Below are 23,485 nucleotides of genomic sequence, written 5' to 3' on the forward strand. Positions count from 1 at the left end.
CTGGCTTGTGCAGGAGGTGCTGGTCTGTACAGGAGCGCTGACGCGCATGGAATGTTGGAGAAGCAAGATGACACACAAAAAAGAGACACAGAGGAGAAACAATAAGAGACTCAGCAGACCATGGAGCTGAGGTGGCACAAGAGATTGAACACCTTTCTCCCACACTGGAAGGTCCTGGGATCAATTACCAGTGCCACCTAAAGAGAAGACAAGCAGACACAGAAGAATGCACAGCAAATGGACACAGAGAGCAGACAAAAGGGGGCTGGGGGTAGGGGTATAAATAAATAATTAAATCTTTAAAAAAATATTTCATTAGATGGGAAAGAGACTCATTGGGGGAAACATCTGTGAGGGGAAGTGAGGAGAGTTCTTTGGGGGTGTTGGAACTGTTCTGTGTTCTGTGTGTAGTGATTCTAAGAATCTATGTATGTGTGACAACTCACAGAATGGCATACCAAAAAAAGTGAATTATACTGTATATGAGCTTTTTAAACTTTTTAAAATACTGTTTAAAAATTGGGGGGAGGTACAGGAGGTTGGGAGTGCCATCCAAGTCTGAGGCAGGTTCAACCTCTGTGAAGAAAAGGAAGGAAGGAAGGGAGGGAAGGAAGAAGGGAGAGAGGGAATGAAGGGGGAAAGGTCTTAGATTTCCATGCAGTTCCAAGAATGTTTCACAAGGCCAGTAGGGAGCTCCCAAGCCAAAATCACCTTCCAGAGGAGTCCTGCATCCCCCAGGAATGGACCAGATTTAGTATCCCTCCAATGCCCAGCCACTGGCTGGGAGATACCCTAAAGATTCTCAGCCTTTGTGTAAACACAAGTATCCCACTATATCTCATATAGGTAATATCTGTATAGTGAAAGCTACTTATTTCTGCAAATAAACTTTGTGTCCAGCCACTATAATGAATTATCTCTTATTTCTGCAATAGTTTCTTGGCTATTCCAAGCTATAATCACATCATCTGAAAATAATGAAAATTTTCTCTCATTGTTTTGAATGTCTACATATCTAGTTACTTTTTTTTGCCTAATTACATTGAGTAGGATTTCCAAAATAATGTCATCCTCTGATGGTGGACAGCCCTGTTAATTTCCCAACTTTAAGGAAATGTGTCTAGTGTTTCCCCATTAAATATTAACTATAATGGAGAGTAGGTGGTATATTCTGGTTACATGAGATTCAAATGGAAAGGACTTTTGGGAAGAGAGAGCTAGAATGTTTTGATTACAGCAATGAGAAGCTAGGAGGTCACCTATCACATCTCCAGTGGTGGTAATGGCACAGGAGAGGAAAGAGATATAATTTGATAATGATCCTGGGAAAGTAGTGCCATTGGTGATCCAGCTTTCACTTTAAGCCAGAAGGTGAAAGGCTAATTTTTTTTTTTTACCTGTCATATTGCTAAAGATTAAAAAGTTTGATGGCACATTACATTGGAAATGGTATAGAGAAACTGGCGATATCATACATTGTTGGAGGGAGTCTAAATTGGTACAACTTCCAGGGAGGGCAATTTAACCATATCTATAAAAATTAAAAAGGCACATATCCCTTTATTGAGCAATTCTACTTTTAGGAATTGATACTACAAAATAGTTATATGCAAGATGATGTGTAAAGAAGGCTATTAGTTGCAATGTTATTTGTAAGAAGAAAAAATTGAAAAAAGAGTTTAACTGTCAATAACAGGAGTAAACTAAGTTATTAAAAAATCATTTATGCTTCAAACACACAAAAGAATACTATGCAGTCTTGAAAAATGTGGAAACTTGTATGTACTGATATTGAGATATCTTTGCTGATGGTAAAAATGTGCTGCCATTTGTATTACAAAGAGAAATAAAGAATAGGTATGCATAGATACATTTATTTGGTTGTATATATGCAAAATATATCTGGAAGATATACCAGAAAGTGATGAAAACATTAGAAAGCCTCTAAGTAGAGGAAATGGCTATTTGGGCAGGAACTATTTCACTGTATAGCCTTTTATAAATTTTGAAATTATGTAACTAGATGACCTGTTCTGAAAAACAAATACATTACTTTTTAAAGATTTTAATTTTATTTATTTATTTCTCCCCACCCCCTCACTGTATGCACTTGCTATGTCTGTTTGTCTTCCTTGTTTCTTTAGGAGGCACTGGGAACTGAACCTGGGACTTCTGAAGTGGGAGGGAGGCATCTAATTGCTTGAGCCACCTCCATTCTCTGCTTTGTGGGGTCTCTCATTATGTTTTTTCTTCTTGTGTCTCTTGTTGCATCATCTTGTTGTGTCAGCTTGCCACACCTGCCCAATGCGTCAGCTCATTGTCTTGCTCGATTTCTTTAGGAGGCACTAGGAACCTCTGCTCCCTGCTTTGTAGGGTCTCTCATTATGCTTTCCTTCTTGTTTCTCTTGTTGTGTTGTATTAGTCAGGGTTGTCTAGGGAAACAGAATCAAGAGGAGGTATCTGTCAATAACACGCAATTTTGTAAGAGTCTCTCACGTGCCTGTGGGAATACGGGAGTCCAGGTTCTGCAGGCAGGCTGCAAACCAAGGCATCCGATGAAAATCCAATGAAGGTCCTTGATGTGTTTCTGGGAGATGCTGGCTGTCCAAAGACAAGCCAGGAAATCCTCCCTGAATGCTGGAATCACTTCCCCTTTAAAGGCATTCAACAAACTGGATAAAGCATCACGCATTGCTGATGGCAATCTCTCTGACTGATGTAATTGTAATCAGCTATCTATGCAGTAAAGTCACTGGTAACTAAAGTCCATAAATGTCCTTGTATTACAATTAGCCCAGTGCTTGCTTGACCAAACAACTGGGCACAATTACCTGGCTGAGTTGATATATTAGCTCAACCATTGCATGCGTCATCTTGCGCCAGCTTGCTGCGCCTGCCCATCATGCCGGCTTGCCGTCTTCTTTAGGAGGCACTGGTAACTATACCATGGAACTCCCATGTGGTAGGCAGGAGCCCAGTAACATGAGCCACATCCGCTTCCCAACATATTACATTTTAATTAAGATTTTAAAAAGATCACTATAAATGCTCATTAAAGAAATATGGCTCATTGGGGGGTAAGGGTAAAAGGGATCCCTTTTTGAAGGCTACTCGTGGAATCTTCTTTTGGAATGGTGGTGGTTCAGGCTGGGGGAGGATAAGTAGAGTTAGCATATCTGGTAAACGCTCTAAAGATACAGCTGAAAAGCCTTGACAATGAACTAGATATATAGGGTGAGGGAAAAGGGAATTCATGGATGACATTTCCACTTTTGGCTTGAGCACCTGGGTAACTTTTGTTGGTGTTTGCTGGGATGAGTATGTCTGAACAAAAAACAGCGAGCAGGGGTAAAGGCACAAACAGGAATTCTGGTTCCAATATACTGAATTTGAGATGTCTGTTAGGCTTCCAAGTCATGACAGAAACAGTACATGGAAGTTAATGAAAAGTGTCTAATGATATCTAATTATAATTTGCATTTCTTCAATTGTCAGTGAGAAGTGCGAAGCACTTCTTACTATTACTGGTCATTTTGATTTCTTTCTCTGGGACTGCCTGTTTTTAGTTTTTGCTTATTTGTCTAACAGGCAAATTTTTCCTATTTGTGATCACTATTTGCATATTAAAGAAATGAGTCCTTTATTACATAAATTACAAGTTTTATTTTTATACTGTTTATAATATTTTCCCTAGAGGAATTACTAAATTTTATGTAGTCATACTTGCTAGTTCTTTATATGTCTTCCAGCATATGTTCCTTTCAAAATCAGGGAAAAACTTATTTAAATACAAATCACATTATTAATCTTTAATGTTAATATAAATTCTGCAACAACAAAAAAAATCTATTTCAGAAGGTTTACGAAAATAGGCAGGTTCTGAGGGTGTAAATCTGTCATTTTTGTAGTTAAATTCCTGGGAGATTATTAATAAAGTTACATATATAATTACTGCTTTACTCCTAAAGAAAAAATTGATTACTTAGGGATATTTCTCAATTTCAAAGCCCATGATCAACTAAGTATTCCTAAGTATTATTTGTACTAACAGCATCAAAACTCAGTGAGAGATAATAATTGTGTTTGTATTGCATATTTTAAAAATATTTTGGCACAGTGGCTTTCTTCAGTTAGTTTTAAAAGCACCAAAGTAATATAAGAGACATTTCTATTTTTTAAATGCGACCCAGCACAACTGATAATTTCTAAAAGAGGTGATTATTTCAGTTCGGGTCAGAAGTAGATTTAAACATTACAGTAGCAAACCAAAACAAATGCAATTGGCTTTTCTCAAAATAGTAAATTAGCACTTGCTTCCCACCTGCATTTCTCTTCTTTTTGTATATTTGTCTCCTTCTCCAGAACTAGTAACTAGATTTGATGCAGCAGCAGGGGACAGGGACCGCCACATTCTGTTTAACTCACCAAGGAGAGAGTTGCTTGTACTGACATCCACCTACACTTGTCTTTAGATGCAACAACTGTTCACATGAATTTGGGTTGAATCAACCTGTTGAATTAACCTATTCTGGCACCTCAGCTACTCCCATATTGGAAGTGAGCAAACTCAAGGCAATGGAGATCTGTGGAACCACAATCACCGAGGGACAAAAATAGAATCTCGTCCCAAACCTACAGGTTCACTGGATAACCCTAAGAATCTACAGGCTTGCTCTAAAACCCTAAAAAACCACAATCTTCTTTGCATATGCAAAGCATGTTTTACTTCACACGATTTTCAGCAGTTATTCCATTGTATTCATGCAAATTTCTAACAAAATAATATATAATAGGAAAAAGAACACTATTTTGGTCTTGAGTTTTACTGAACATTTCTGTTGCTTAAATTATAAAACTGATCAGTGCTTTTTCATTTTTAAAAGGTGCATACATTTGAAAAATGGAAGTCTTCCTTCTTCCTACCCCAAGCACCTTTATAAATTCCTCTCTTCAGGGGTAAGCACTATTAGCATTTTGATGTACCTCTTCCCAGACTCTTTTCATCTGCATTATTATGCATACATATATATGCAAATTTATACATGTGAGTATACATTTGTATATATACACATATCTATCCTTCTGCTTAAATGAAAATAAACATCATACAAAAAGTTCTACAATTTCCTTTTGTACTCAATAATACATTACAGGAAGCAGATGTGGTTCAAGTGATCGGGTTCCCACCTACCATATAGGAGGTCAAAGATTCAATACCCAGGGTCTCCTGGTGAAGACAAGCTGGCCCACTTGGAGTGCTGGCCTGCAGGGAGTACTGGCCTACACGGAGGGGTGACACAGCAAGATGATGCAACAAAAAGAAAGACACCAAGAGATGCAGTAGACCAAGGAGCTGAAGGTCCCTGGATCGGTTGCCGGAGCTGCCTAATGAGAGTACAAGCAGACAAAGAAGAACAACCAGGGGAAGCGGACTTTGGCCCAGTGGTTAGGGTGTCTGTCTACCACATGGGAGGTCCGCGGTTCAAGCCCCGGGCCTCCTTGACCGGTGTGGAGCTGGCCCATGCGCAGTGCTGATGCAGGGAGTGCCCTGCCACGCAGGGGTGTCCCCCGCGTAGGGGAGCCCCACGCACAAGGAGTGCACCCGTGGGGAGGGCCGCCCAGCGCGAAGGAGGGGGCAGCCTGCCGAGGAATGGCGACCCCCACACTTCCCGTGCCGCTGACAACAACAGAAGCGGACAAAGAAACAAGATGCAGCAAAAAGACACAGAAAACAGACAACCAGGGAGGGGAGGGGAATTAAATAAATAAAAATAAATCTTAAAAAAAAAAAAAGAAGAAGAACAACCAGTATAAATGGAAAGAGAACAGACAACAGAGAGGCAGGGGGAGAAACAGATATTTTTTTAAAAATTAATAACAGCACATTTAAAAATAATGATAATACATTACAGACATCTTTCTGTTAAAGTAACTACAGTTCTACTTCATTCTTTCTTATGGCCTCACTCTGTACCATACCATGAATGTATCAAAATTTATATGAGCATTCTTCCTTCAGGGGAACTCCCACTTGTCTCTGGTTTTCATGATTAAATATAATGCTTTAAGGAACTGATATCATTGTACACTTGTTTATGTATTTCTGTGGAATGGAATATTAGAAGTAGAATTCTGGATCAGAGGATATGTGCATTTAATATTTTACAGTTACTATCAAAATGCCTTTCCAAGGAAGTAGATGTGGCTCAAGCAGTTGGGTGCCCGCCTATCACATGGGAGGTGCCAGGTTCAGTTCCCAGTGTCTCCTGAAGAGCATGAACAAGATAGTGAGCTGACACGAGAGGCTGGTGCGGCGAGCTGGCTCCAAGAGATGATGCAACCCGGTGACTCTGAAAAAGTAGGTGAACGGACCCAAAGAGCACACCAAGAGCAGACAGTAACAATGAGGGCAGGGGGAGAAATAAATTAATAAAATAAATCTTTAAAAAAAAAAAAGCCTTTGAGATGTTTCTAGACTTTATGTTTCCACCAACAAGAAAGGATATTTTTAAACACTGCGTAGTCAATAGATAGTTTCGGGACCTAATTATGTGCAGCACACAATATGGAACATATCACAGGATAAATAAATTAGCACATATTTAAAAATAAGAAATTTTGCTCAATGACTGACTAAGCAGGTCTTGAAAATGTCATCAAGTTTTAGGGCTGTGGCTGGGAAGAAATGTTTGCAGCCCATGAATGTAATCAGACAATGCTACCACGCAGCAGCTGTGGCAATTACCCGATTTTTAAGAATCTAATAAAATATGAATGCTAGTCCTACGGACAACAGCTGATAATGCTTTGTTTGCAAAAGGACGTTTTGTTGTGCAACGGTTATTAGTTGTCTCTGTCAGGCTTTGTCTACATTTCTGTTTTCTAATACAGGCTTGACGAGATTTATTTTGGAGAGTAAAAGAAGAAGAAAAGAAAGTTGTGTATGTGCAGGAAGTTAAAGTGCTTTTGATGTCTTGTTTTGTTCTCCCCTTGGATAAAATAGCAAGCACTAATTTCCACTCTGTTCCTTCAGAGGAAATGATGATGGTGAGTCTTCTAAGGCGGTGTCTGTTACCTTCGCCTGACAGTCCTGGGCACACCACGGAAGGCCTCCTGTGGAGAGGAGTCCTTTTTACACTCCCTGTCGTTACTTTCTGGGTGGTCTGAAACTGAATGCACCCCAGAAAAACATGTCCTGAAACCAAACCCACTCCTGAGGGGGGGAGCCCACTGCAGGCAGGACCTTCTGACGAGGTTCCTTCAGTCAGGGTGCCGCCTGCCTCAGTCACGATGGGTCTTAATCATATCACTGAGGTCATTTATAAGAGAATAAAATTCAGACACAGCGAGAAAACCACAGAACCAGGAAAAGAAGGGAGGGACCAGGAGACACGGCCATGGGCCCTGCCACGTGACAAGCTAAGGACCCAAGATTTCCGGCCCCAGATGCCACAGTCTGCACTGCCTTGATGACGCCTCTATGTGGACTTCCTCTTAGCTTCCAAACCTTTTTAAATTTCCATTGTTTGAGTGGATTTAAGAATGATTGCATGGTATTTGCTTGAGCAGCCAAGGAAACTAAAATACTTTCCATATTGCTTCTGAACTTTCTCATTAATTCATTTTCCTTACCATGGAAACGAACACATAAAAAATTGGGATTAAAAAAAAAAACCCACTATGTAAAATGTATATAAAGACTTCCTGAAAAAAGTTTCACTGACTTATTGAAATTAAATGTTTAGGATCAGTAGTTCCCAGTGTTTGGGAATTCATAGACCAGAAAATGCAAAGGAAAGTGGGGAATTTAGCAATTATTTATTCTCTCAGACAAAGATATATTTTTTAAAAACATCTTTCAACCCCCCAAAATTTAGAATTAACAAAATCATTTTATAAAATAAAGGCTACTTTAAAACCAAAGAGAACAGTTCTGCCCAGGCAACTTCCCATAACATAAGAACACTGCATACCCCTTACTTTTCTCATTTTTTTGAGGCAGAAGGTAAAAATTCACCAACACTTTGGAACCAATACTCTGCAGTATTTCATTTGTGCTGATCAAACCCAGATTTCCAAACGTTTAAACATTTCTAAAATTATAGTGCTATTTATATAATGAAGCATTCCTGTTAATTTTGGCTGAATAGTCCCAATAATTCTTTGTCTCTTCCTCTATGTCTTATTAAAGCAATGAGAATCTCTAGGCACTCATGTTTTGTTTCAAATTCAAGAAACACCCTGTGCCTCATCCTATTTGGAATGACCACTTCTACCCAAGTTGTCCCAGGAAATGAAAGTATTGAAAAGCAAGGGCCAACTGTGAGGTTGTATGGGCTCAGCTAAGCCTTCTCTGTTGACTGAGCTTTCCTTCTGCCCACTAGGACATAAGACCATCATCTTCAAATCATCAGAACGCAGGCTGAGTATTTATTTTCCTTGCTCCCCTTCCTCCCTCCTACAGCTGTTTATTCAGAGGCAATCCAGGGTAATCCTGAAGAGCACAGGCCTGAAGTCTGATAGCCAGAGCTGCAAGGGCAACTCCGTCACCCTGGACAGACAACTTACCCTATGAGCATCATTTTCACCCTCTTGAAAGGGGAAATAGAGAGAGACGAGGTGGCTCAAGCAATAGGCACCTCCCTCCCACACTGGGGGTCCCTGGTACGGTTGCTCAGCGCCTCCTAAAAAGACCAGCACACAACAAAGAGAGACAAATGCGAATGCAAATAATGAGGGGGTGGGGAGAAATAAATAAGTCTTTAAAAAAAAAGGGAAATGGAAATAGTAATGCCTATGGATAGTGCTGTTGTGGTGATTAAAGTGGATTCACGTAGAGTATTAGAATAGGACCTGGCCAATAGGAAGTACCCAAATAGTATGTGGGGTTGGGGGGCAGGAAGGGGGGTTCAGAGAGTCTGCCCTTTCACTTGATATCTGAAGGATGAGCAAGAGTCCACGACTAGTCACTGAAGAAAAGGAACAGAGTTCCAGGGAGAAAGAACTCTTTTCTTTCTTTCTCTGTTCTTTCCTTCCTTTTTTCGTTCCTTCCTTCCTGCTTTCCTCCCTCTCTCTCTCTCTTTCCCTCCCTCCCTCCCTTCCTTCCTTCTTTCTCCTTCCTTGTCACCCCCTTCTCTCCCTTTCTTTTTTCTTTCTTTCTCTCTCTCTCCCTCTTTCTTTTTCCCCCTAAATCATAAATGTAAACTACTCTAAACAAGGCTTATGGGTATAACGCTCAAACAAAGTTAGAATTTACTCCACTGCACATCAGTTCAGTTAATCTCTATAAAACAATCAATGATGGCATTATATTCTTGAATTCTTCTGCTGGCTGTCCTCCAAAGCAACATAAGAAGAGCTGAAAGAGCATACATTTTCACTTGTCTCACAAAAGAACAGTTATTTTCTAAAGTGCACCAAGTAAAACATTTGAAAGCGATTCAGTACAGAACATTAAACCTCTATATTTTCAACTGCCTACATTTAGGAATGATATAAAATCTATCCCATAACAAATTGTGACTTTGGACCAGATGAGTTTTTACGGCATGGCTGATGAATCATTCTTTGTGTTGAGCTCATATTTTTTGGGAAAAACCATATTTTGCCCCATGGCATGACCCAACTTGTGAAATAAACACGCCAAGCCCCATATTTCAAAGAAGCCCAGATTTCAGAGGAGTATATCTGGGGTAGCAATCCTAGAACTACTTTCCTAGTCACTGTGTCTCCCGACGTTTTTTTTTTTTTTAAGGACAAAATAATTTTGATCAATTGCATCACCCTCACTCTCCTGGGAGCTGAGCCACAAAAAGGCTCAGCTCTTGTCCCCAGAGGACAGCAAGGTTAAGTGTCTCTCCACGCTGCAGGGCCCAGCTGGGCAGTAGAAGGAGGAAGGGAGGGGAAGGGAGGGAGAGAGGAAATGGCCAGCTGCTCACACACAGGAGAGCTAAGAGGTCCCAACTGGTCTTTGGGCCCCAGGGCCGATCCTACTACACTGACTCTCCCCTCCCTGGCCAGAGAGAAGTCAAGTCTAAGCATCAGGAACAGGAGCAGCTGTGTCCTTCACCAGTAAATACAATACACTTCTTTACCAAGTAGGAAGGGGGGCAGGGAGAGGACTGGGTAGGGAGGAAGCGGGAGAAGCTGCCACCTGTGTTGTGTTGCTAAAATTAAAGGAAAATGATTGCCAATTTTCTTCCTATTTTGGACCCCAGTGGCATCTCGGAAGTCACAGTTCTCATGACATCTGGTCAGTACATCTCCAGCACCCCACTCTGACCTGCTCCCCCTCTCCATAGGAAATCGCCATCTGCCACTCTGCCTTCAGAAATCCTTCTACATATTTGAAGGCCAAAGTTCCCCCACCTCCCACTAACTTTCTCCAATTTCCTGGGAGTGATTTTCTAAGAAGTGTGTTTTTAACTTCAATTCTCATTTCTGTTTAAAACAAGAAAATACTGGCATGAAATCAAATGCAGCTTTATTGAGATACAATCCATCTAAAGTATTCAATCAGTGGCTCTCAGCAGATGCAAATATATATATATATATATATATATATATATATATATCTATGAGAGCCTTAGCCAGCTCCACACCATTCACTGGGAAGCGGAGGTAACTTCGCTATCAGTTCCTCCTGGGCTTAGCCCCTGCTGAGGTCCAGAGCCTCAGCCCTTCCCTGGGAGCAGGGCGATGTGTGTTTACAAAGAAAGGAAGAATTGAAAAGGACAGCTATTGGATTTGGGCGGGCCTCCATTCTTACTGCTTTCTGGCATATTGTCTCATGCTGAATAAAAAACAACATTTGTTTTTTAGGGTTAAATATGATAAATGTGCCTGGACAGAATTTTTTAGAGTAATGCTTTCATAATTTGGTAGGCTGCCTTTTGGTCTACTTTTTTTTTGAAGTTGAAATGAAGTTTACTTTAAAAAATAATAAAATTTATATTCTCTAGAACAATTTATTTAAAATATAGTAGGAACTCAATAAATGTTTTCTACTGTTATGCAAAAAAAAAAAAAAAGAATGTGCTTCAATTGTTGACGTCTACCCCTCTGAGAAATAGTCAACAAACAGTTATTTACTTCCAATCTACCAGGAAATGACAGAAAGAAAAATCACCAACATTTAACTCAACAGTGGAAAGAGACATTTCATTAAGTGGTATAGCTCTAAACTTGCTTCGCTCTATAAGATCACCAGTGCAGTTACCTCTACTTTTCCTAATCAGTGCAATAAATTAAAAAAATTAAAAAACACCCACTAATAAATCAGAAAACCAAGATGGCAACAACTAATTGCAGAACCCAGCATTATTTTTTAATTTAGATTTTCCTGTGATCTCTTTAAATTTCCTAACAGATAAAAATTACCTCTTTATCTTTAACAAAACAAATTCAATTTGACCATTACCTAATATTTCTAACAAGATTCTGCAGTGATGGGTGGAGCTAAAAAAGAAGCTAGTTTGTCTTCGCTGAGAAGAACGCAGCCATAGTCATGTCTGTGGATGGAATGGACAACTTTTACTTATCCACACTCTAGGTCCCAACAAACTTCAAATGGGAGGATGGATGATTCAATAAAAGCTTTTAGAGTACTATAAGAACTATCCAGGCCTTAAAGTTGCCTTCATTTACACTTAAGAGGCCACAAAGGATGACACCAGGGACTGAAAGCTAAAATTTAATATAGGATAAAAACAACAATTTTCTGGGCATAGGAAGTACTTCAAGAACACAATAAAGGAAAGCCTTTCCTTTTTTCCTCTACACATTTCAATTGGTAGCTGGAACTCAGGCAGAGGTGAGGCACAAGAGATGTGTGAAGCAGCATCACCTAGAGACCTCCTGGCCCACTTTTTGACTCTAGCCATCACTATGGCAACCAGCTCTGTGCAGCACCTTACTTCGGCTGTGCTAGAACTCACTCATGTTCTGCCCTTGTGTGTGGCTGGCTTGTGGGAGGTCTGTGGGAACCCACATAGCCATTCTAGCATGTGCACAAACCTGGGAGAGCAGGGTTCACACCATGGCATCACCTTTGACTACTGGAGGCTAGGAGTCAATGAATAAACATCCCCCTCTTCTGCCTATCAGGTGGACACATTTGAGGTCCCTCTCATATGGCTTCTTGGAGGCTCCTTATGATGGTTTGAAGCTATGTGTATCCCAGTAAAATACGTTCTTAACGTAAATCCATTCTTATGGGTGTGGACCCACTGTAAGGAAGAACTTTGGATGAGTAGGATCTTAACTTAAGATGTAACCCACCTCATTCAGGGCAGGTCTTAATCCTCTTACTGGAGTCCTTTGTAAGAGAATGAAATCAGACCGAGAGAGAGAAAGCCACAGAAGCAAGAAGCTAGAAGCAATGAAACCTGGAAGATAAGGGAGAGGCCAGCAATTGCCACCATGTGACTTGTCATGTGACAGAGAAGTCCAGGATCACTGGAAGCCGGTCTTCAGGAAGAAAGTATCATCTTGATGATGCCTTGACTTGGACACTATATCAAGGCTAAGGGGATATAATATGGGGGAGTGGTATGTTTTTCTTTTGGACTAAGGAAAATGTTCAAAAATTTACTGAGGTAACGACATCACAACACTATGATGAAACTGAAAGCACTTGACTGTGCAAGGTATGGGACTGTATAACACAGTGAACCACATGAGATATGATGTTTGGGAGTACAAATATGAGAGTGCTCTCTAATGAACTATAACCAACATAAAATACCAATACATTGAGTTAATAATAGGGGGATATTTGGAAAAATATAACAAATATAAGCTATAGACCATAGTAGGTAGTACTATTTCAATGATGTTCTTTCATAATCTGTAACAAATGTTCCACAACATTGCAAGATGTTGGTGGAGATGTGATGTATGGGAATTCTGCATGTTATGTATGAGTGGTTTGTAAGCTAATAAAAAAATTATTGATAACAAAAGCTAATCTTTTCATGATATCAGGCATTTGTCACCTGGCCTTTTTAGTTCAGGCACACTCTGGGGAGCAATGCAACAGCTATGAAGCTGATCTAAGTTTCTAGCTACAGGGAGAAGAGAACACGGAACTGCAGACAGGGGCCATAGGCCCTTCTGAAAGCCTGGCAGTGGAACCAGCAGCATCCTCATTTCTTCTGTGCCAGGTGTACACCAGCAGTGGTCATATTTTGAAATGTAGATGGTCCAAAGACATTTATTCCATTCCATTTGGCCATTCCATGTACTTTGATCAACAGTAGTTTCTCAATAGTAGTGTATTTCCCAAAGATGTCAAGCTTTGCTGACTGGATATTTTTGTTCAGGTGTGTTTTAGTTACTGGCATGTTACCGAGTGACCAACCAGCCAAGCTCTGAGGTTCCTAGTTCCTTTCCTCTTTGTTCTTTTGAGAAGCAGAGAGCAGCTCCAGTTGCATTAAGTTTCCAGCTGCTCACTGTCATTGGAGCTTCCAGGATCAGAATTTGGGATGTGACCTATGCTAAGATCCACTTCCCCTTATTTCAAAGGTCCCTTCTCCAGGATGTGGCTCTTCATTGGAGGGAAAAGACTACTTCTCTGGCCCTCCAGAGGAAAAGATTGGAAAAATTCCAGAAAATCAAGATGCAGAGGAAAGTGTGGCCCCAAAAAAATTACTGTTTATGTTTCCCCCACCTCCACCCATACCTCGAGGAAGGACAGTTAATACAGGAGAAATGAATTTCCCCAAGGTTTCAGTGGTGGTTGCTGGTGCATACCCTCCTAGGTCTTGCCTCCCTTGGTAGACCTTGACCTTGATTCAGGTCAACAATATTCTTATCTCAATTTTCTGCTGCTCTTTTGAACCATCAACCCTTTCTGTGGAGAAAGAGAGAGAGTTAAAATGGGAGAAGGAGAGTGGGAGAAGAGGAAAGGGTCCAAGATTACTTCCCCCTTCAATTCATAGCTTTCCTATAGCTGAAGATTGGAGTTAGAAAAAGGAAGTTTTGCCAGAATTTTAGGGGGAAAGAGGGATATGATACACTTGAAAGAACTGAATTTTCAAAAGGAACTGGTTACCAGAAGAAAGAAAATCAAGCAGGAATAGGGTAATGACACTTAAGAATGACATGAAAGATACTTAATTCTACAAAAAGAATATTACTTGAGTACAAGGTATTCAGGGAAGAGGTTTTTATTTTAGTATGAAAAGATTGGTCTCTTGTATCTATGAAACTACATATATATAAATATACATATATAAATATATATTTCAAGGAGAAGGAAGAATAGTCAGTTTATAACAAAGAAGACAGAGTTCAAGAAATATAAGCAATGAAAGAGAATTTGAATATATAAGGGAATGATACATAAATAATAAAAGAATTTGGATTATTTCTTTGATGAAATGGTTCATGCCTGACAGCAATTTTCATTTACTAATAAAGCCCTGATATCACACCAAGTGTCCATAAGCCCACACCACTAAACGTATCAGGGACCATGGTAAGAGAGATCTGGCTCCACTGCAGAACTTAAGAGTATAATGGCCCCAATTTTATTAGGGATCAGAGCAGAGGTGCTGACATAGGTATGCATTTAACTTTCACCCCTAAGGAAATGATGCAAACTCAGAAAGAATGGTATAAATTACTGATTTCATTAAGATATTTGCATGGCATTTAATGAAAGTATAACTTTAATGCTGGAGTTTGATATCATATATTAAAAAATAGTTAATTATAAAGCATCATAATAGTTAATTATAAATATAAATTTAATTATAAATATAAATATAATTAATAATAGTTAATTATAAAGAAAGTGGGACTAATCTGGCCAATGGAATACTCTGGTCAACTGAAATCCTAAGGAAACATTCCTTCTTTCAGTCTTACTGGTAAAAAAAAAAAAAAAAAAGTTAAAAATAATTATTAGAAATAAATATGAAAACTGTAATTCTCATTTAATCACTCATAAAATATTTTGTTCCATAGAGATCTAAGTTAATAAAACTACTTTTTCTGCAGTGAATTAGGATTTAAGGCCACTAAGGAATCTCATGATTTCAGATGTGTAAGACATTTTCAGTCTTTTTATTTCAGTATCACATGTTTAAAGATGAGGGTAAATACTTAAATGGAACCCTGGGTCACACATGAGTCAGGGAGAGGGGGGTAGGGGAATGGGATCCTAGTGTCAAAAGCTCAAGGGACTTCCAGACTGACACCCCATATCCCACTGATTGATCTTAGCTCCAGTTTCAGAGTCCCAAACACTTTCGGACACACACCTTTGGAAGCAATACCTCAATGCCACATGTAAAGATCCAATATCATCTGTGCGTCATAATATACACTTTACCAGGTTCTTTGCCAACGACCTTTCTCAGTCACTCAAGGTTGAAATACTGGTACCAGGTTTTATTCTGCTTTCTCTTATGTCCTCTCCATAGTTCATCACTGACTTCTACGAATCCTTAGAAATACCTCCTCCATGTGAGAACTCTCATAGTCCAGATTCTCAACATCTTGTGCCTCATCAGCTGGGCAGTGCCCTGGTGGCCCTAATAGCCCCTGTCTTTCCCTTTATATAAGGACATACTTCCTCCTACATAATTTTTGTTTTACCATCTTTTATACATAAATCTTTACTACCTCCTTGTTTTCTGAAACAAGTTACAACAAAATAACTCAAGTAAAACTAATTTTGGGGCCTGAGCAGCTACCCAGTTTAGATGGCCACCATGAATAGGAGACAATATAGTACAATGGTTAAACATTGAAGTTTAGACATATGTGAGTTTGAATTTTGGCTGTGCCACTTAATAACTGTGTGACGTCACTCAACTTTATTTTCCCTGTATGCGAAACTGGGTTAATAATATCACCTCCTAAAGTTGTTATTACAATTACATGAGATAATGCAGGGAAAGGGCTTAGCAGAGAGAGAAATTCTAAATTAATGGGGTAGCTGTTATTGTCCTCAGGCCCTCTATTCCCTCTATCCTGAATAGAGTTGAGAATGGCTATACTTCCCCACAAAAAAGAACAGCTAGGCTCCTTGGAAAAGTAGATGAGGCCCTTGGCAATCCTAAGAGGTACAGGAAATTGCACTAACTCACTTCCAAATGTGTACAGGACTTGAGAGCTACATTTTTAAACCAATCTCTTTTATCAACTTACTTTCTCTGAAAACAAAAAGAAATATCCTCGTTCAATTAGGGGTACTGCTTACTTAGGTAAGGTTTAATCAGGCCCTTAGTTCACATGGTTTTTCACCAAGGATTTCCAATAATAAAAAGCCTTATTAAAACAGGTACAAATAAAGGAGTTTTCTTGAAACATCCTTATTTGGTTCAAACTCTCTCATCAGCCTGGGTTAAGGCCCCTTAAGAAAATTCGTAAACCTCGACAGTATAGATTAAAATGATAAATTGTAGAGAATTCTGCTTGTGGAAAAGTAAATTTATACTTGCTTGCATGAGTAACTTCTACATTTCTTGTAATGGATTTTACATAATAGGACCATGTATTTTGTGACAATAATAGGCCTACTCAGGCAGCGGGATATACAGCTAACTCTTTATCATTGTCAGGGTCAAACTGAAACTTGGTTTACTTCTTACCCAGAAAGAAATCCTGCTTTCCCAAAATACCAAATATATGATCTTGGATCAATATAGAAGAGTTTATTCCTCAGTAGAAAATAAATGTATTCTATGAAATCTCTCTCTCTTTCTCTCCCTCTCCAGACATGAATGCAGAAAGGGAAAGAATCAGGCACACATGGCTGCAAACCCTGCTTCTGCTCAAAGATCTTGGCTAAGGTACCTTCCATCTCAGCTTCACTTTACTCTTTTATAAAACAGAGACAATGTTATCTATCTGGTAGGAATGTCAGGAAGACTAAACTACAGGTTACATCTAAAAGGGTCTAGTAGAGCAGATGGCACTTTGGAGACAACTGATAAATTCTAGCTGTAATTACGCATATGAAGAATTTGAATGTCTATCTGCAACCGTCCTGGTTTACAGTAAAATCACTTATAATAAAGAACTTGGCATTTTTCTAAATCGCCTTTAGATGGGATCCTGTAGAAAACTTCTCATATCTATTATATATATCTTTATTTTACATATGAAAGTATATTTCTAGGTTAATTTTATCATTGTTGTAATGGCTGACTTGGATAAATTCTAAATCATCCTCACTTTTTCCTCTAAGTTAGTATGTTAGCTCTTTAGCAAATGGCGATCACAATTACATGTTGTGGTCTAATCATTACCCTCCCTGTATGCCCTCGCATAATTTGTGTACAAATATTGCAATAGTGTTACTGGTTTGTGGATAACAAATGATGAACAAATATTCACTGAATTTAAATTTGACAAGTAATCAAAGAAAAAAAAAATTTATTTTAAGTAACCAAACCAGAAAACCTAACAATACCTCCAGAAAGAAATTTTAAAAACTAAAGATGACATGGTATTTTAGGTATTACAAATATAGAGAAACATAATCCTCCAGACTTTGAATAGTCAAAGTGTGAACTCAGAAATAAATATCCATGCCTTTGCATATTAGCCAATTAGCTATATAATTTTTACAAAAGAACAATAGTTCTGTATTGTTACACTTGCATGCCCTTTGCATTGCATTTTCATTAACAAAAACTACATACAATCATTTTGTATAAAAGCTAATTTTATGAAGCAGAGGGATGCCATAAATTGTCTATGTTACGTATTGACTAAAGCTTTGCAATGTTTACTCTTCTCTTAGCTAACGAATTTGAATGCCTCCATTTCTTATATGACATGTAAGTCCCACAACTTGAAAAGCATATCAAAATGTAGACCATATACCCATTGTTGGGCAAAGCCTAAAAGTAATATATGCATTCTTTTATGTTGATAGGATTCTGTAGATTATATGTAATCTCATCTTCCTTTGAAATCCACAGCACGGAATTCGTATTTATTGTTAATAGTTGACACTACTTAACATTTTGCTCTATCTGTACATGCCATTTGCGTGTACCTTATTTTCATTCCCACTATATAGACTGTAATCTACCTGAAGTTGAGAACTTTGTCTTGTCCTTCCTGGTGCATGGAGCACTTACCATCTATGCATAGTCTGTTTCCCATCTCTTCCAGCAGCATCTTGCTAGTAGGGTTCACAAACTCCTGCCTCTAAAAAACTGAATGCTGAAAATACGTGCCAAAAAGCTTAACATGTATTCATGAAAGTACTCATTACAATAAATACATGCACTATGAACATAAGAAAGAAATTATATTGTTTTATAAAAGAAAACATTTTTTTACCAAGGTTAGATTACTGTTTTGAACAGTAGTCTTTAACTGTCATTGTATTCTTTATCTCTGTGGTTTATGTATGAATGAACGCTGCTAAAAGAGATGGTCATCTAGGTAGACTGAAAAAGTATGCTCATACATTCATTCACTCACATATTTATTGTAAATATTTTCATCATTTCAAAAAAGCACGTTTATTACTGTCAAAGTGAAATGAGATATTTTATCAGGTCCTAACTTAAAAATCCTTGAATGCCTCCCCTTCTATGGATACTCACAGCAAACTGTGCTTACCTTTGTCATAACCTTGCCCACATCTTTCCAAATCTGTTTCTTTATCTCTCGTACCCGCTAGACCATGAACAGGGAAGCTACAGTTCTCACATCTGGATGCCCAGTGGCCAGCATGGCACCTGGCATACCATCGGTGCCAAATGCATGTTCATTGAAGGTTAAGTAGTGTGGAGATTGAGAGAACCAGGCCAAAGAGAAGCAATGATTAACTAGAACTCAGGAGACCTAGACTCAGTTATCAAGGAATGTAAAACCTTTGGAAAATGACTTAATCTTTTTGTACATCTCTTGCAATTAACTAAGGTGTTCTCCAAAGTCCTCCTTCATGCCACTACTGAGTGACATTTTCTATAATGGGGCAAAGCTTTAATGTGTCTGTAGCTAAGATGTACAGTCGGCAACTTAAAGAACACTATTTGTTTTCCTAAGGAGAATCCTTATCTTAATTTCAGCTTGCTTATGACAGATACACTGATAAAATGTATAAAGTGTCAAATATGTCATTTCCAAAAGATTTGACTCACAATAAAACTTTATAAAAAAGGATTATCCTTGACAATATAACTAAAAACAGTATCCAAATTAATAAACAGACAACTTATTTTCTTTCCTAGTTAAGGTTGTCATCTAGTACCAAGACTAGGTCATGGCAATTCTAATGTCTACCCAATAGTTCACAGATCTAATATTTATAGAGAAAGGCAGTTTTTTTTCCCCTTCCTTCCCTGTCCCTCTTCACTTCAGATATATATCACTTCCTTTGTCAGAATAGTCACCTATATGACACTTCTGAGAATCAACTGCAACTAAATGATATCTCCCAGAAAGGCATAAGGAATGAGGATCCTCAACAAATAAGAGATTTTCATATAATGTGAAACCTTAGTAATTTGAATTCTAGAGGAAGAATGACCTGAATGAGTCCAGAGCCTGTGGTTCTTAAAATGGCTTAAATGCTTTTGATGTGGGCTATGGGTGGAAGGCTCTGTGTCTCTTCAGAGATAACTAAGTTGTTTGACTTGTGGGTGTGGAAAGGTAAGAGGCTGCAGTCCTGCCCTTAGGGACAGTGACAGCGGCTCCAGTCCCAGGAAATGTTTAACAATGCAAGGGCTATAAACTTTAAGTATTTAGGGGAAATGCAAAAACCAAGGCTTATCTAGAATGTCTGGAGTCCATGCTAAAAGCTTACCTAAGATGTGGAAGAGATATATGCTAATTGAAGCCTATTGAGAACTGAAACAAAGGGACCATTTGGCCTTTCCTCTCTGTATAAAAGACGTTTGAAAATCTTGTTCCGGGCTCAGGATTCAAACTGAAAGCTCCCGAGTCCAGCCGGCCGTCAATAAACCATTTTTCCTTCTCAATATCATTCCTGAGTCCTGGCCTCTCTATACTCAAATAATTGAACTTCTCTTAAATTCCACAACACTTTCAAGCACAAAGAATTAAAGTACCTTAACAAATATTATTGCCATTAAAGCCTTATCTTTTCTTAATTAATAAACAACGTGTAGTAAATAAACAATCTGTATAGAAATGCATGTATATAAATTAGACCTTTAAAGTATTTTCAAACTATGTTTCTCTGGGTAGATTTAATGGTATTTCTTAAACATGGTTCACATGAATTTACTTAGTAGAGTTTCTTTATTTATTTTTTTAAAATATTTTTCCTCTGAGTTCCAAGGGATAAATTCAAATTAGTTGAGTCTGAATTAGCGTAAGTATAACTGAAGGGGAAATAAAGCAATTCATAGTACAATGGAACCTTTCCATTTAGTTCCTTCACTCTGGGCCATACTTCATGAACTTAGCATTCTTAAACTTAATTAAGCTCCTAAAATTTTTACCTGTGAATTGGAAAATATGTTTACATGAAAGCACAAACTTTAAGACATAAAGTACCATCTCAAAATGATGGCTAAGAGCAGTACCAAACCTTATATTAATAGAATTGCTGGGGGCACGAATTGTCTTGTCAGAATGAATTCCCTTTGAAGATGAAAAACAAATTGACAGCTCACACAAAGTATTCACCCTTAGGCAATACAGATAGATATATGCGTGCAGACCTCTCCAAGCTTCACTTGTTGCCTTGAGATTGAGACACATGATATATTGTTGCAAGGCAGGAAAAAATAGGAATAAAATAACAAACAGCAAATTAATTTACTAGGTCACCTATCTAAAAAGAATGGAAGGAGGAAAACAACGGAGGAACATGCACCATTTTTTTTTTCAAGCGAAAGCTTAAATAGATCACCTTAAAATGTAATGACTCCTTCAAATTAAATAAAAGTCATCACTGGGATTTTTTAGATATTTGATACCGATGAAAAGTAATCCTTGAGATGAAGCAAGGCATGAGCAGACTTCACTAGAGTGCAGCATTCCAAAGGGAAAACATTCATACAACGGATCTACAGCAAATTAGCATGCCTGATGCTTTTTTCTTTAAGTTGAATAATTATAAGTCCCCACACGCATTTTCAGGAATGGTGTGAATGTGGCATTTTATAGAATGGGAAAATTCCTGAATGATGGTGTAATTCAGTTCTCTTATTCCAAAAGTACACAAGATTCTTGAGAAGTTAAGTGATAATTCACGTTTAACCAACTAGTTTGGGATAAATTCAATAGAATCAGGGTTTCCAGACTCCCAACACAGTACCTTTTCCAGCATATTACTTGTTACATGTGTATTTGGTAAACTGCGTTTTAAAGTTAAAGGGGTCTACATATAGAAGTATAGTATTTGGCATTATCTTTCTTAACATTGAAATAAAGAAAATAAAATAATCTACATAATATTTAATAGATGTTTCTGAAGTGTAAAACTAATATTAACATATTAATTATCACAGATCACATGCTTTTATTCCTCATACAGAATTTGGTATCCTACAGACAATATACAATCTTCTTTCATGTCAAAGAAACACTGACAATAATTGAATGTATATTGATCACATGGAAAACTTCACTAATCCCTAAAATATAGGAAAACTACAGACTATAGTCTTTCAACATAATCCAATAAAATTATAATCAATCAATAAAAAAGTAGTTTAAATATTTTAACCACTTAAGTACAACATCTTTTAATTAACCTTGGAACAAAAGAGACAAAAAAAATTATGCTTAAAATTATCTAAAAGTAAATTAAGTGAAAAAATTCTTAAATGTATGAATATAGATAAAGCTGAATTCAGACGGACTGAATAACTTTCATATAATGAAGGGAGAGAAGACGCAACATAAGCAAGCAGCTTATCCAATATGGTAGAAAGGAGAATGCATGCAAGGCTGGTGGAAAGCTGAGCTAAAGTAGAACATGAATGATTTCAAATGTCATGCTTTTAAATTACTTTTAGATAGGAAAAATGAACAAATTAGAAGTTTTTAAGAATCATAACATGTTTCAAAACATCACAGACTGAGAAATAATTTCTTCTTCTGTTCCATGTAGAAATTTGAGAGTGAGAAAGAAAGAGGGCCAAGCTAGAAAGGAGGAAACCCTCAAGATGTTAGCAATGAAGAGGAAAGTTCCAGAGAGGTGAGAGTACAAGCTGATCCAAGGCCAGCCCAGAATTCTGCTGTAAGGGTTGAAGGAAGGGACTGAGTGAATTTGACTTTGCATGTGTCCTTGGGTATAACAGAGGCAGAGAGTGAGATCTGAGAGCCTGCACCTAAAACTGGGTCCTTGGAAGAGGCCCATGGAAAAGAGATCTACAAAATTTCACTCAAGGTGGTAGCTATGAATTCCAGGACTCCTGTTAGATTGAAAAACAATTAAAAAAAAAAAAACAAATGAAGAAAATGAAGAAAGCAAGACACAAAAGGACAAATACTGAGTGATTGTGTTATTATGAACTAAACATATTATATAAACTCATGGAATTAATAATTAGACCATAGGTCATCAGAAAATAGAATGAGGATAGAGAACGGAAAGCTGATGGTTAAACTGTGAACAATTGGTTAAAAGGTTGTTTGTAAACCTCTGGAAATGAATGGAAATGGGTGACAGCAAGCCATGGTATTTATGATTAGCAGAGATATTATATGGTTGAAAGGGAAAGTCTAAGCACATTTATATTACTAGAAGGAAAGATAAAAATGTAGCATGAGGATACATAACATAGTGAAACTCATGTAAAATATGAATATGGGTGATAACGTGAATATAAGACTTTTTACAAAATACAAATACAAATAAACTAGATAGAAATAGAATAACAGCTATATATAGCAGGGGAAGCACAGATTGAGAGGCGATGAGATTTGTTTGTCTGTTTGGTTTTTGTTTTTACTATTATTTATTATTATTGAAGTAATGAAAATGCTCTAAAATTATTGAGATGATGAATGCACAACTATGTGATTATATTGAATACTACTGGTTGTACACTTTGAATAGATTTACGCCTTATTCTTATATATCAATAAAATTGATTTGTTAAAAAAAACAAAAAGCACAAAACTATAATAAGAGTTTAGTAATTAAAACAGTGAAATATTGGTATAGGGGATAGAAAATTAAAATTAATCAATGGAATGAAATAGAAAGGCCAACAGCATCTTGGTGGATGAGAAACATACCATTATATATTAAAAGAAAAGTACAGGCTGTTTTACAAATGGGACCTATATGTGAAAAGCAAGAAATTAACATTTTAGAAAAACATATAGGTATACATCTTTATAAAGTTAGGATAGGGAAGGTTATATTTCAAAAACCCATGAAACAGAGGATTAATGCATTTATCTTCATTACATTTGAAACACTGGTATATTCAACAAATAAATGGACAGCCAAGCAAAGCCAAGCAAAGGCAAGCCATAAACTGAAAGAAGACATCATTGATAAAGGATTAATATCCAAAATAAAGAA

General features: G+C 37.7%; 1 protein-coding gene across 4 annotated transcripts in view; it reads right to left on the reverse strand.

The window, feature by feature from the left end:
• The window catches only part of PRKN (parkin RBR E3 ubiquitin protein ligase), a 1,534,725-nt gene that overhangs the window by 1,284,194 nt on the left and 227,046 nt on the right, over positions 1–23,485 (reverse strand). Inside the window, exon 2 of one of the 4 annotated variants that reach the window (XM_071212524.1) lies at positions 18,102–18,186. The exons of the other annotated variants lie outside the window; for them this stretch is intronic. Coding sequence (XP_071068625.1) covers positions 18,102–18,141 — 40 coding nt within the window. The 5' untranslated portion in view covers positions 18,142–18,186. The remainder of the gene's footprint in view (positions 1–18,101; positions 18,187–23,485) is intronic. 4 annotated transcript variants of the gene reach the window in all.

The sequence above is a fragment of the Dasypus novemcinctus genome, chromosome 28 (genome assembly GCF_030445035.2).
Source record: "Dasypus novemcinctus isolate mDasNov1 chromosome 28, mDasNov1.1.hap2, whole genome shotgun sequence".
Taxonomy (NCBI): Eukaryota; Metazoa; Chordata; class Mammalia; order Cingulata; family Dasypodidae; genus Dasypus; species Dasypus novemcinctus.